Source organism: Berghia stephanieae, chromosome 5 (genome assembly GCF_034508935.2).
Source record: "Berghia stephanieae isolate SIO BIC M18660-M18661 chromosome 5, UCSD_Bste_1.3, whole genome shotgun sequence".
In the NCBI taxonomy this organism is placed as follows: domain Eukaryota; kingdom Metazoa; phylum Mollusca; class Gastropoda; order Nudibranchia; family Aeolidiidae; genus Berghia; species Berghia stephanieae.
This window is the reverse complement of record NC_088364.1, coordinates 72732611-72748728: the sequence shown is the minus strand read 5'-3', so window position 1 is coordinate 72748728 and position 16118 is coordinate 72732611. Positions and strand designations below refer to the sequence as shown.

Here is a 16118-nt window from a genome sequence, read left to right as displayed (position 1 = left end):
TTCTGGCGCTTTAGTGACCTAAAAGTGTCGCCACCAGCGCCGTGATTCTTATAAAATAAACACTGAATACGAAAAACAAAGCACTCACATTTGTTAGGCTTATTTAGACACAAAGACTCGTGTTGATGAACTTTTATGAGCGCACACAAAGATATTAATGTGTTTTTATAGCATATTATATTTTGTAATACAACAAACAATGCACCGACTGTTAATGGAGGGAAATATGAAATGATCTATATAAAGAGAGATATACCATTGTCTGTGTGTGTTGATGGTTGTGAGATTGGGTGGGTGGGTGGGAGGGAGGGCAGGGGTAGAATAAATGAGTAAGTTTTGAGATATGCAAAGACAATGAGTTAGAATCCCGATGGTGACTAAAGGACCCCCCCCCCCCCCCATATATATATATAGAACGGAGGTGACGTCACTCAAGCCTTTGTTATTGTATTTTGCCATCCGCGTTTGTGAGTAATTCTCACTAAACTGTATTAACCAGACTATAAACGTTAAAGATTACACATAGTTTTGTGTGTTGGTTCGTTATACTTCCGGGTGGCAATGTTATTATCTATCTATCTATCTATCTATCTATCTATCTATCTATCTATCTATCTATCTATCTATCTATCTATATATATATATATATATATATATATGAAGAGTTTTTTTCCAAAATGCGACATACGCCATTTTCAGGGATTGAGAGAAGCGGCTCAGATTCACTTCATGGGTGATAAAGCTTTGCCCTTTCAAAATATTTCCGTCCAAATCGCGACATAACTTTAATTAAACGTGTATTTAATTCTACTTTTTTTCCAAAACGAGATATAGGACTGCAATGTTTTATTCCAAAATGAGACATAACCAGAGCCAATCAAAGACCGTGAATGGTGTTAATATTGACCAGTCGTAATTCGTTATGTTTTTGGCCCGGAACTGGTATCATGGATGCGCCCATTGACGTAGACCGTAGATAACCATTCACTCGTTCAACTTCGTACCGCTAACACCATTAACATACATTTTTAACCGCTCCTAACTTCGACTATTCAATTTTGAGAGACAATGGAAGTTTTTGATAACATAAACGAAACTGCACAGCGGACAGACCGAGGGAGGAAAAGGAAAGAAACAGCTAGGGCATACAAGACAGTAGGCAAGATGAGACGGGCCAATGGAGGCTACATTCCGACTGTTTCTTGCAACCACGTTTCAACTCCTTTGTGTTGTGCAGATCAGCTGAAGCCAGAGTCACTCGTCCAAATGTTCGAGACATTTTGCTCCCAGAGCAGCCATGCTGACCAAAACAGCATGTTGATATCCTTGATGGACGTGTCAGCTCCTTCAAGGGCCAGGATCGATGAAACAGAGAGGAAAAGAGGCCGTGATGTTACCATCAAATACAATGTGGTCACCTCAACAAGCGGGAGATTGCCTGTATGCAAAGCATCCTTCATGTCCATCCTCAGTAAGTTGTCATTTCCTTTTTTATTATAATATTATCGAATTGCAAAGGCTCTCTCATTCAGTTATCTTACTTTGACTTTGATCCGTATCCAACATCAAACACTCTAACTCAACTCTAACCTATTTTTCTTTGTTCTCACTCAACTTGGATCTAGTGCCCACTCTTTCTTCTGTTCCACTGTTTTAATTATTCTTTTTGCTGATTTATTGCCTAGTGCATCACTATTTATGTTATGATAATGATTACGCTATTTTCGTATTGATCACTTAGACTTAGTCTAAGTTAAAGTGAAAGTAGAAAGAAAATTAAATAGAGCTTAGGACATGGTAACGTCTTCATTATTTATAATGAACATAGAGTAAAGCCATGTAATGTAGGAAGGTGAGTACTAAGTCCTGCCATCGAGATGAGTGCATTGTTTATAGATAGTATGCAGATGACGTCACTCGGGCCTTTGTTATTGTTTTTGCCATCCGCGTTTGTGAGTTGTTCTCACTAAACTGTATTAACCAGACTATAAAAGTTCATGGTTACACAGAGTTTGTGTGTTGGTCCGTTATACTTCCGGATGGCAATGTTGTGAACTCCTTGGCCAAGCGCATTCTATCTATAAAATACCATAAAAATCATTTCATGGTATGGGGGGGGGGGGGGGGGGGGGGGGTATACTTTTTTATTGCTGTTGTGAGTGGACATTCACACCACGTGGCATGAATGAATATTTATTTTTATATCTCACCTTGTGTAGTTTGGACCACTGATATGAAGAAGAATCATGTTCATAATAGTAATAGTAGTAGATAAAGATTTTGTTAACAAAAATGAAGTGCTAATAGTAATAGTCTTAATGTTTTCATGATGCTACAGTTTTCAAGGTAATAACTGGTAACAAATTTAGGATTACTTGTTAAAAATTTGTTACAAATTGCGGACAAAAATTAAACAGCACGTTTTGCTAATAAATTAAAGAAATGATGTCGAGGAGAGACAACCAGAAATAAAATCGTGGAGCGACGATCAGAGACCGCAACACTATGCAGAAAGCGATGGAAACTACAGTCGTATTGTGACTAACGTTGAGATTGTAGTCAGAATGAAATAAGCGCTCACAGCTCTATGATTAAAGAGCATTGACAAAGCTATTAAAAAAGCTTTTGAGAGGTCATTGTGAAGTCAAAAATTGTTTATTTTTCTAAAAGTCGCCATATTTTTTCATAATAAAGTATAAAGATAGACACACATTTAAGGAAGGTAGCATGTGTGCCATATTGCATGAAGATTTGAGGGGACACAATAGCTTATCCTTAACTTAAATAAAATTCCCTTCACAATTGGCATACAGCTTAAGGAGGCTGCTTGGGGGGGGGGGGGGGGGGGGTGTCTTTACAGTAAATGAGTACCTAATTTAATTTTCACTTAAGTTTCTGCAGCCCCGTGGCGCAATCCATCATCTCATAGTTCATTGGTTTACTACCTATCTGTGGTTTTAGTCGTTTGTTATTGTCTTTTTTTTTATTGTTTACTTTTTTTTGTTCTCACAAGCTAGATTTTAAAAATGCTTTTTCTGTTTTGAATTTTGATTTTATTATTCGTGTCTAAGGAAAAGTTGTGGGGGATTGAAGCTTGTGTGTGTAGGCATCTATAACATTATAATTTCTCTTGCTTGATACTTTCTTCATATACCCCTTTATCTCAATGTAACATCTTTCCTCTATTTTTTATATCCTTACAGATGTCAAGAAGGATCGTCTCAGTCGTCTTGCAAATAATTTCCTTAAGGAAGGCGCACCGAGAAAAGAGCGTCGCGGTGGCAGCAGACAAACCCCAGAGATGGTTGAGTTTAAAGAGTCAATCGTTTCTCATATTGAAACATTCACGTGCAGAGCCAGCCATTATGCACGTCGTGGAGCTCCTGGACGGAAGTATCTACCCAGTGACATGAATGTTGCCAAGATGCGCCAACTCTTTAATGAGCAGAATCATCGACAGGCTTCCTATGCCTTATATTATTCAATATTTTTGCATCGATTCAATCTGGCTTTTGGGCACCCGGCCAAGGATATATGCAGTGATTGTCTGCGATTCCGGATTCAGTTGCGCCAAGATTTACCTGAAGCACAAAAGCGAGCAAAGGCAGTCGCTTTTTTGCTTCATAGGCGACGTGCCAGGAAATTTTATGACTTAATGGACAACGTTGACGATTCATTAACACTATGTTTTGATGTAATGGAGAACCTTGTTCTCCCTAAAACTTCGATTGGACAGGCGTATTATTCACGTCAGCTATATATGTATGTTTTTGCTGTCGTGCGTCATGAAGGACGAGGACAGTCTGTTCCATTAAGGAATGTTTTCCTTTATACGTGGATGGAGACACAGAATAAAAAAGACTCAAATGTCATTGCATCCGCAGTTGAGCATGCTTTAACTGGTTTCGGTGAAAGCTTTCAGGGCAGGAAAGTCAGATTATTTTCTGACTCGTGTTTTGGACAAAACAAAAATTTCAGTATGGTGTCGATGCTGCACTCATTCAGGAAACGACATATTCCAAATAGTTCTATTCAATATTTTTTTCCAATTCGTGGCCACAGTTATCTGCCAGCTGACAGGGTATTCGGACGTATTGAGCAGGACATCAGGAAAAAAGCTCTTATTTTGCTGCCATCCGAATACATTGACATCTTAAAAAGACATGGCACTGTTTTTCGGTATGGAAAGGATTGGTTTGTGAAGGACTATAAAAAAGAAGTGGCGTCGTTTTTAAAGACTCAAAAGGGCTTCAGAGTGAGTGATGCCAGGGTGTTACAATTTAACAATGATAAAGTTGGCTTTAAGTCAGTGTATGAGGGACCATTTTGTGAACATTCGATTCTGAAGAAGGGGAAGCGTTGGGTTGACTTTGTCCCTGAGGTGATTGGAGATATTTCTTGTGTGAAAGAAGAAAAGAAGACGGACGTTTGCAATTTATTGGACAGTCTTGGTGTCAGTAATGATGTCAGGGCACAGTATGATAGTTGGCTCCTATCAACTTCTGTTACAGAGGATCCAGAATCTGATGAAGATTAGATTTACTGTGTTTATATAATTTTTTATTCCCTTTTCCATATCCATTGTTTTTATGAGTCTTATGCTTTGTGTCCTGTATGGTGTTTTTTTTAATGGCTGTTTACACCAGACCATTTAATTATTCAATCAGTTTTGGTTGGCTTAAGTTTTCCTTTGGGTATTTTTGTCATATTTCATACATTTAATGCCTACCTGTCTGACTACATACTTAAATCTTGTGATTATGTCCCTCTCTGTGGATTGACAGAAGGTCTTTTTTTTTAATGGATTGCTATTCGACACCCGAAACTCAGGTGTATCTTTTCACCAGGTTATTCGACACCCAAAGTCTCACATGCGCATGTTGAGAGTTAGCTATCCTCAACAACACGTGAATTTATCAGCACGAAAATTTTGGGTTTTGAATTACGTTCCCTTTTTTTAATTGCTGTTGACACCAGGCTATTCTTTTAAATTTAATTAATCCATCAGTTTTGTTTTCTAGAGTTTTTTTTTTTTTTTTTGGGGGGGGGGGGGGGGGGGGGGGTATTTAGCATAGTATTTTTTTTTCAATCAGTTTTTATTCCCTAAGCCTAAAGTTTCGCATCTTTCATAAATTGTCTATTTACTGTTGGACTTAGAATTCATACATTTTTTTGTTGCTTATTTAACTTTAAGCTGAGCTTTTGATACACCCCAGTTTTAATTCAGCTTACTGGCAATGGAACTGCTTTTCTCCTTATTTGCATGAAGGCAGGGATTTTTTGGCTCTTTTCTATTTTAAAAAGTGGTTTGGATGTGTAGTCATGTTTTCTGCTTAACATTTTTTTTTTATGGGTGGGGGGGGGGGGGGGGGGATGTTCAGGGGTTTTGTTTGAGAAGTCCGTATTTTTTGCAAGTACCACACGTTTGATATTGTATCATTTTTAATTTTCAGTAGGATTATTTTTTTTACTTTGGTTTGATTTTCCCCATCATGTAGTTGATGTGGACTTTGACATGTTTTTTATCTGTTTCAAATGTTTTGATGTCATTAAATTTATAAAATATATTTTTGAGTTATTTTTGTTTTCTTTTCATGCACATTGTCTTGTGACTGCATTATGCAATAGAGAATGCTTATGCTGAAGAGGAAACTTCCATTGGTGTTCTCATTTATACCCTTCTGTATCTTAATATTAAGAGGAGTGTAAGTGGATTTACTGTTAGTGTATGTTGTATTTTCAGCTTAATCAACTTCCTTTGCATTTAATTGACTGCTGGCTATATTACTTTGGTAGACTCCCAACAGAGTTATAACCAGGAGTCTGGGCTTTTGTGAGGCCTTGCACAGGTTTCGTCTTTCTATTTCTAGTAAATTGTGTTACTATTCACCTACTTTTTCCCCTGGCGCTTATGACCTAAAGAGCCAGTACCCATTAAACATTCATAACCTAACAAGTACCCTGGTGCTTATGACTGAAGGGGTAGGAAGCATTGCAATTGTTAGGATATGACTGCTGTTTCCATCGCTTTCTGTGAGAGTGACTGCGATGCGACTTGAGCTTCTCCAGAAACTCAAGTCGCATCGCAGTTACTGATCTCTTGATGGAACCGACAGTCATATCCTGACAACAGTCGTACGTTAGGTCGACTTGAAATTGGCCCTCACAGTTCACAGTTTGTGGGTTAAATTTCCTAGAGCAATATGGAACAATTAACTACAATATGTATGTTTATGATTGGTCTTGGGTTAATTTTCATCCAGTGACTGTACTTAAACTGGTTATCGAAACTAGTCTGCGGGAGTTGGTTGGGTGCTACTGGTAGGCCCTCCTTTTCTCCCTGATCTATCACTACCATCTTGCTGTTCTGTGCTATATCAGACGATTTTGTGGCATTTCTTGGCTCTTGATAGGACTTTTGTTGAATATTACAAAGCCTGGCGCTTATAGGACTTAAGAGTGTTGCAAGCGCTGTTAAACATTCCAAAACAAAAACAATTTCCTCCCTCTTCTTGTAGAGGGAACTTAACAGCATAAATTGCTTGCTATCATTTAGCCAGGACTCTAGTCTATGGTAGAGTACAAATTGCTGGATTAGATCCATCTAACCATTTGCTGACTCCAGACTGACAAGGGTCCAGAAAAAAAACCTATGCTATGCTGTGTCAAACCAGGATGACCAATTTAGCCCTGACAAGTAATTTATATTTTGTCGCTATCTTTTGCCAATAAGCAATTTTTTGTTGCCCCATATTTCCTATGGCTGCTTTACCACTGTCATGAGAGTAGATTTCATCTAATGATCAAATAGCTTAGCTTGCATTCTTTGGTTAGAGAAGAAACTTCTGTGTCTGCCCAAGGCATCAAGAATACTGAGAGTTGCCATTAGTGTGTAGGCTTATAGCACATACTTTGCTTGGGTGTAAATCTGTATTTCTGTCTTACTTACACCAACATCTTGAGAGTGACTACATCCATTTTGATCAAAATTGGATATGTCTCACTTTGGCACAAATCTGTTGGGTGGATATGTCTCATTTTGGAGAAAAAGTGAAATTATAAATCATAACAAAGTACATTTTAAAAAAAGATAGATTTAAAAAAAAAATTATGTTCTGATGTTGAGCAAGAGGATAACTGTTTCAATTAATCAAATTATGTAATCTGCGTTGTCTACTGGTCAAAAATTTAAATGTCTAATATCTCAAAACAGAAATTTGACTTATGTCTCACTTTGGAAACAAACTCTTCATATACATATATATATATAAGAATTGAATCCCACTCTATTGCAAAAGGCGTCAAACAAGAGACTGTGGACTTCAAAGACCAACACCAAACAAGCTTCCGTTGTTTAGAGAGAGAGAGAGAGAGAGAGAGAGAGAGAGAGAGAGAGAGAGAGAGAGGGAGAGAGAGAGAGAGAGAGAGAGGCAGAGGGGGGGGGGGGGGGGGGGGTGCAATGAAAATATACAGAAGGGAAGCAACGAAATAAAACAAAAATACACTTTAAACTATTTTTAAAACCCTGTTCAAGCCAGAAACAAATATAGGCAATAAGATAAGAAAAAATATCAACGGAAACAAGCATGAGTTTTGATTGGATCCTGAAAATTCTCTCCAAACCAATCAAATTTCTTTGACTATAATACTTAATTCCTGCTCCGTCGTCAAAGCTGAACAAGCCCTTACATCCCTCTTCCACTTAAACTCTCGCTCTCTCTCTCTCTCTCTCTCTCTCTCTCTCTCTCTGCTCTCTTCTCTCTCTACTCTCTCTCTCTGCTGTCTCTCTCTTTCTCTCTCTCCCTCTCTCTCTTTCTTTCTTTCTTTCTCTCTCTCTCTCTCTCTCTCTCCCCCCCTCTCTCTCTCCCTCCCTCTCTCTCTCCCTCTCTCTCTCCCCCCTCTCTCTCCCCCTCTCTCTCTATCTCCTCTCTCTCTCTCTCTCTCTCTCTCTCTCTCTCTCTCTCTACAATCACCCACCCATTCTACCTCTTTTCCCTTTCCGTCTTACCTTTCTATTATATCTAATCTATTCATCCATTGTATTCCTCATAATATTAATATTGTAATAAATAGTACGGTCTTGTTCTATGATGATGATGTTGGCGGTGACCTTATTCTGTTTGTTGTTGGGCGTGGGTTTTGTGGTATATACAATACAATACGAGTTAATATTTATAATGAGTGGCTGTAGAACTATCTGGATACCAGACTCCCTATTCATTTATTTTCCGGAGACCTGGTGAAAAGATTTCAATGTTGCCATTTCATTCTATGTTGGAGTTGTCGTGCTTTGATTTGTGTTTGTTGTAAGGAGTTTATCGTAGTATAGTTCTTTTACAAATACAAATACTAATACGAATACTAATACTAATATCTATCGATTTTGGATTTTTATCGTCAAACGATTTATTTGTTGTTTTTTTTCTTTTCGAAATTGAAATTTTAAAATGGGGAGATTAGCCGTTAATATTTGTTTTGTAGTATTGTGTACATTCTATTTGATTTCTGATGGAGTGGTTGACGTGTATGTATGTTGTCTGGTGGTTATGAGTGAATGGGGATTAACCCTTGTAAATTCTATTTGATTTCTGATGGAGTGGTTGTGGTGTATGTATGTTGTCTGGTGGTTATAAGTGAATGGGGATTAACCCTTGTAAATTCTATTTGATTTCTGATGGAGTGGTTGTGGTGTATGTATGTTGTCTGGTGGTTATAAGTGAATGGGGATTAACCCTTGTAAATTCTATTTGATTTCTGATGGAGTGGTTGTGGTGTATGTATGTTGTCTGGTGGTTATGAGTGAATGGGTATTAACCCGTAACCAGTGAACTGACTGCTGTCTCTGGAAGAAAAAAACAACTCGTATTTCAAACTTTGGCTAGAAAACTCGTCCAAATTTCGATCGATTTAAATGAAAACCTCATCTTGGCAAAATCTCTCAACCTGGGACTTCATTGAAGATCTCGCGATATTTGACAGACGTGTTTTATCGTAGCCATCGTTAACTTATAGCCTGACACTGACCCAAAAAAATGACGTCAAATGCCAGTCTTTGACCACCAAAGGATACAAATTGTGAGTTATATTTTTAATAGTTCAACCAATGGGACCACTTGTTTCCATGAGCTCTACTAATCACAACTCACTAGGCGGTGCAAAAACCAAATAATGACATGAAAATGCCAGTCTTTTTGGGTTTCAGTGTCAGGCTATAGATAGTATGCGCTTGGCTAAGAAGCTCATAACATTGCCATCCGGAAGTATAACGTACCAACACACAAAACCGTGTGTATCCATGAACGTTTAGAGTCGGGTTAATACAGTTCAGTGTGTACATGCACATAGAGCAAAGAAACAAGGGTGTGTATGAACGTGGCCTTCGTAAAGTTATGGCCTGACACTGACCAAAAAATGGACGTCAAAATGTCAGTCTTTTGCCACAAAAGACAACAAATAGTGAGTTGAATTCAATAGTTCAACTAATGAAATGACTTGTTTCCATGAGCTCTAATAACGACAACTCACTTGGCGGTGCAAAAACCAAATAATGACGTCAAACTGCCAGTCCATTTGGATTTCAGTTTATAACTTAACGATGGCTACGGTATGAAATGGTGTTAGACAAATCAGAGAAATACAATTTCTGTCTTCTTTGTAAAGCGCTTTGAGCACGTTTAGTGGATATTGCGCTATATAAATTCTCTAGCTTTTGTTCGGCACTGTTTCATACATACCTTTTCACATTAGAAATTAAAAAAACCCAACAAAATTACTGTTATTTTAATGGAACTTAGCATGAAATGTTCCATAAAGTTCCATGAAAATAACAGTAATTTTTAGTCTTTTCCGGGTTTTGTTCTTGATGGACGACTGCCCTTGTGTGATTTGGGGGCATGGATGGAGTTGGGTTGGTCGCCTTTAGGATTAGCACAGTGATTAAGGTTCCTCTATCTGACCATCATGTCCAGGTCACCGCGACAGTTCACGGCAGAGCCAACCGGATACGAGTCTTGTGTTGGTGATAAGACAAGGGATGTGGTGGTGGTGGTGGTGGTAGGCCTATTGTTTGTGGTCGTGATTTAGGTTATGATGCAGTCACGATCAGGACAATTATGTAATTTTAATATTGTATTATTATGTCAATTGGATTCAATAGTCTGATGTCACGTCGCCCAACAACGGCGGTCATCTTGGTTCTGAACAAAGAAAATTGGTACTTTTTATTCTTCATGCTGGTTAGAACTTTTTCACATGTCATGTGATCAGAATGTATAAAAGTCAAACATGATCATATATTATATAATATTTTTCTCCTCTGGATACACTTTTATGCTCGTCGGACAACTGTTTCATAAGGGCGTCCGCCATTGTTCCGATAGTTTAGAGCCAGTTACTAAGTTACTATGCGTCATTACGAGGGAAGTGACTGTTGAAGCCTATTACAGAAGACATTAGAAAGAAACTGGAGGCAGCAGAAATGTGCTTCCTTAGAAGGATGTTAAGAATCTCATGGACAGAGAAGAAAACTAAGGAAGAAGTATTAGAGCAAGCTGAAACTAAAAGGTTATTAATTCGTACAAAAAGAAAAAAGACAAATGCAATTTTTAGGGCACCTAAATCGACATAAATGTATTGAACATCTTTCTAGATAGAAGGTAAAAAGAGTAAAGGTAGACCAAAAAAAAAAAAAAACAACAACATATTTAAATAGTTTGAACAGCTGGGTGACAAAGAAAGAAAAGAGTAATATTACTTATCTGATCAGAGAGATGAATGGCGTACCATGATCACCGATGTCTGGCACAGACTAGGTACTTGAAGAAGAAGAATGTCAATCTTTTGTCGCGTCATAACTAGAATCATCGCTTCAACCAATGGAATTGTTCCCGTTGCTTCTGGATCTTTCGTTGTGTCCTCGGGTGTAACATTTGACTCAAGCTTGACGGAGTACCTGGATTTGTTGTATTTGTGTTTTGAACTTGAAAGAGGCCCAAGGAAGGGTATTAGAGATACAAACCGACAAAGAGCGGCGCTTTTAAAAAAATGTTTTTTTTTTGTTTTTTTTTGACCACCCGATATGTTTATGTATATTCATTATCTTTATTTTCATACTCATTCTCCTCCTCCAAATATAACTTTTCTACGTCTGGTGAAAATTCATTCAGGAATAAGTATAATGGTGTGAGGAGCGGTCATCGCGTCCTTATTTATATAACAGAATTTTAACCCATCTATTGTTAGATGTTTCGTTATTCATTTACAGTTATTGTTATTGTTTGTTATAGTTTTGCTTGATTTTTTTTTCTTCTTTTCTGACATCTCCAGAGACTGCCGACAGCGATATTTAATTAGGCAAAGCAAACAAACCTTAATGGTTCAATTGCCGTTTCTGTTGTGTTTCCGCCAACTGCCGCCGACGGTCACACGAAATGGGCGGTTTTTGGCTTTTGACACTGTAGTGGAGTTAGAGTTGTATACAAAAAAAATAATGGCAATATTCAGTAGATAGGATGTGACGTTGCTTGTGTGCCCGGTGAGTGCGCATGCCCTTGTCATAGCGGCCACCATTTAGAGTGTGGGTTATTTATTGATAAGCTATTGAACCGTGCATGCAGACGGCAAAGTTAGGGAACCGTTGGATGACATTTAATTTTTAATTTGTCACAATGACCTTATTGGATAAAACAAATTAAATTATCGATCTGAAAAAAAAAAAAACGAAGCGAAAAAAAAAAAATATCAAACTCAATTCTCTCTCTCTCTCTCTCTCTCTCTCTCTCTCTCTCTCTCTCTCTTTCTCTCTCTCTCTCTATCTATCTATCTATCTATCTATCTATCTATCTATCTATCTATCTATCTATCTATCTATCTATCTATCTATCTATCTATCTATCTATCTATCTATCTATCTATCTATCTATCTATCTATCTATCTATCTATCTATCTATCTATCTATCTATCTATCTATCTATCTATCTATCTATCTATCTATCTATCTATCTATCTATCTATCTATCTATCTATCTATCTATCTATCTATCTATCTATCTATCTATCTATCTATCTATCTATCTATCTATCTATCTATCTATCTATCTATCTATCTATCTATCTATCTATCTATCTATCTATCTATCTATCTATCTATCTATCTATCTATCTATCTCTCTGTGTGTATGTGTGCTCATGCATGTGCTTGTTTAATAATTTAAACCTGACCTTCCGCCCTAAATTAGTAATTTTGTTTGACTGAACCAGACGACTGATGAATGTGAGTTTAAGATAAAATTATGATCAGAAACATTGAATGTTACTCTTTATAATTATCGCCCTAATATTTCATATTGTATCCTATTATATCGATTACACGTAACCAATCTTTTTGGCACAAGGATCATCTGTATCTATATCTATATCTGTATCTGTATCTATATCTGTATCTGTATCTGTATCTGTATCTATATATGTATCTATATCTGTATCTATATCTGTATCTGTATCTGTATCTATATCTGTATCTAGATCTGTATCTGTATCTATATCTGTATCTGTATCTGTATCTGTGACTCCGGCCAATGCTGAAGGTGTCCACTATTCTCCAAAAAAACCCAACAAAGTTTTACTTCCACTTCCTAAGAGCCGAGATGGTAGATTTGACAGATTCACATAGTGATGGCTATGTGGTCTAGTGGTATGACACTCGCTTTCTGATCTGAAGGTCCTGGGTTTGAGCCTCGCTCGGCGCATAGTTGAGGCATTGGAGAAGGCTCTTTACTCACATTCTCTCACCGTACTCAGGGTGTAAAATGAGTACCTGGTCGTCAACAGCGGTGTCTCTGTCCGAAATTTTAAAAAATATCGCCTAACAGGCTTCATGTCCCGTCATAAATGTTAAATGTTTGCCAGGGAGCCCTTGTAAAGCGCTTTGAGCACGTTTAGTGGATATTGCGCTATATGAAATCTCAATTCAGAGGTGAGGGTGTTTGCTAAGTAATTTCAGTCCTGGATGGGTACTCCTCTTTGTAGTTAAAAGTTAATTTTTCACCATCAAATCATCGCGACATAGTACCGTTTCGTAGCGATGGGTTACAAATGCGGCACGGTATATATTTATAGTATAAAAGAATAATTGATAAAAATTGTCATTTCTCAAACAAAGGCGTCCCTAATGGTTGATGGAAAATTGCTGAATATCATATCGACATGCGGAATCGATACTCATTGCAATGGCATTTTGCAATCAGCGTAAATGTGCTCTTTTGAGTCTTTTTTTTTTTTTTTTTTTTGCTCACGGTTGCTTCATTTAATTTGTGACCTTCGCCTCAAATCGGTATTGAGTCGGGATGGTTCAGATGTTGAAAATTGAATTTATAGCCAGAAATATCAAGACTTGTGTTGAGTTTGTATGTTTTATAGAGGAGAATGGATACCATATTTTCGGGTGCTGATGCCAACAATTTACACTTTTGACCCGTTTTAACATTTAATTCGGCTTTTAAGCATTTGGTTCGTTCCGACATAATACCGTTTTGAGACGATGGGTCACATTTGATTTGTTTTTACTCCTCTCCTTTTTAAAAATCTTTTTTTCATTTTGTTCTTTTGAATATAACCGTGATAGAGGAACATGGCAATCAAAATCGTTACTTTTAATAAAGCATTAAACAAGCGTCGACGAGTGTATTGTGCAAATCGTATCGGAGTGTGCGGAATCGATTACTATCGAGTATCGACCCAACTGCATCGGTTAGTCACGACGTGCTTGCATGCATGCAAAGTATGGCATATCATTGAGAACTCTTGAAAATTATTATTATTATTATTATTATTATTATTATTATTATTATTATTATTATTATTATTATTATTATTATTATTATTACTATTATTACTATTATGATGATGATGATGATGATGATGATGATGATGATGATGTATGATTATTATTATTATTATTATTATTATTATCATTATTACTATTATTATTATTATTATTATTATTATTATTATTATTATTATTATTATTATTATTATTATTATTATTATCTTTTGTTATTATTATTACTATTATTATTATTATTATTATTATTATTATTATTATTATTATTATTATTATTATTACTATTATTACTTATTATTATTATTATTATTATTATTATTATTATTATTATTATTATTATTATTATTATTACTATTATTATTATTGTTATTATTATTATTATTATTATTATTATTATTATTATTATTATTATTATTATTATTATTATTATTATTATTATTATTATTATTATTATTATTTTTATTTTTATATTATTATTATTATTATTTATTATTATTATTATTAATTATTATTATTATTATTATTATTATTACTATTATTGTTATTATTATTATTACACAATTGCACGACCCTTAAACATGACGTCAAACTATAAATTCTAGAGGGTCTTCGTGTCAGGATATAAGTTAAAGATGGCTGTTAAGTTAAACATGACGTCAAACTGCCAGTCCTAGAGGGTTCTTGTGTCATGCAAAAATATGTTAACGATGGCTTCGCATCAACTCATTAGACGATGCAATAGGATTCAACAGTCGTAACGTCACTTCCTTTCTAATGACGCATGGTAACTTAGTAACACTGGCTCTAAACTATCGGAACAATGGCGGACGCCGTATGAAATATTTCTCCGGCAAGCAGAAAAAGCGTATCCAGAGGAAAAAACAACATGAATATGATCATGTTTTGACTTTTACACATTCGGGTCACAAGACATATGAAAAGTTCTAGCCAGCATGAAGAATAAAAAGTAATGATTTTCTTTGTTTAGAACCAAGATGGCCGCCGTTGCCGGGCGGCGTGACATCAAACTACTGAATCCAATTGCCTAAACATAACGTCAAAAGACAAAGTCTCGGTGTCAGTTAACGATGGCTACCATTATCATCGTAAGAGATTTAACTCACTCCAACCCTAACACCGACTATATCCGAAGTTTACCCGGGTTACTTTTACTTTTACCCCATGCCTATAATGTATCACATTTTACTGAGTCAAGTTATAGGCTTAGTATCAAAGATAATGTTTTTTAGTTTTTGCACGTTAATGGTAATTGAATAAAATTATCTATGTACATGTTTATTTTTAATACATTTTTCTCCCCAATTTTGAAAAGTAGCAAAAATCTCTAGGGTTGAGTGAGTTAATGATGGCTACGATCGGAGTGGAGTGACTCGGTCCTCAGTTTTCTATCGCCGTCTGTTTATCCTTGGCTCTTGGCCGCCCCTTTGATGTCGTGTTAGAGGAGGCTTGCATTCATCACAACTTCAATATTCGATTTGAATTATAAAACCTGATTCAATCAGAAAGATGAGAAATTAATCCTTCCAAAGATTAAATTGTTCGACAACCATTTGCGTGTTTGACGTTGTTCTCGCATCGTCGAGGATTTCATTTGCCATTCATTCAATCTGCCATGTTTATTTTTCTTGGTTGATGATGTTTGACAAAAAGACTTCAGCCTTGTTTGTTTATATACGTGATAATGAGTGCAAACCTCTTTCCAATTGTATAATATTATCAGGTCTGTAAATCTTTCGTCTATTGTCGGATTTCCGACAGTCCGGTATTTTACCCCTCAGGCAATAATGGTGTTGAATGAATGACGGGCGGCACAATATGGATTTTTGTGTGTTTTTAATTCGCTGTTTAATAAAAAGTAATTAAAAATAAAATAAAATAAAAATGTCCTTTATTCATCATCCCCAAGGGGAAATTTGTCTTTAGGGTTTATTCCAAGGTAAGACTGACATAACCCAGGCGTCAGCCGCAGTGCAGCGCCACAAAGTGAGCTAGGTTGACTTGTTCAAGGCCACACAACAAGGCGGGTAGTCGAACTCTGTACCTTTCGGGTACGAAGCAAAGACCATATCGCTGAGCCACGCTGTCCCATAATGCATTTTAGGAACCAATTATACAAGAAAATGCGTCAGCTTGACAATTTGAAATTACTCTGGAATATATATATATATAATATATATATATATATATAAATATATTATATATATATTATAACACACACACATATCCTACGTCGTCCATCAAGAATCAAAACCCGGA

At 36.4% G+C, this 16118-nt stretch overlaps 2 protein-coding genes across 2 annotated transcripts in view; both read left to right on the top strand.

The window, feature by feature from the left end:
- LOC144973573 (uncharacterized) overlaps positions 1-16118 on the top strand; it is a 431961-nt gene that overhangs the window by 27847 nt on the left and 387996 nt on the right. The window lies entirely within an intron of this gene.
- Positions 773-5038, top strand: LOC144973554 (uncharacterized). The gene is made up of 2 exons (XM_078916119.1): positions 773-1471; positions 3204-5038. The coding sequence occupies exons 1-2, from the start codon at positions 1069-1071 to the stop codon at positions 4535-4537; spliced, it is 1737 nt and encodes a 578-aa protein (XP_078772245.1). The 5' UTR covers positions 773-1068; the 3' UTR covers positions 4538-5038.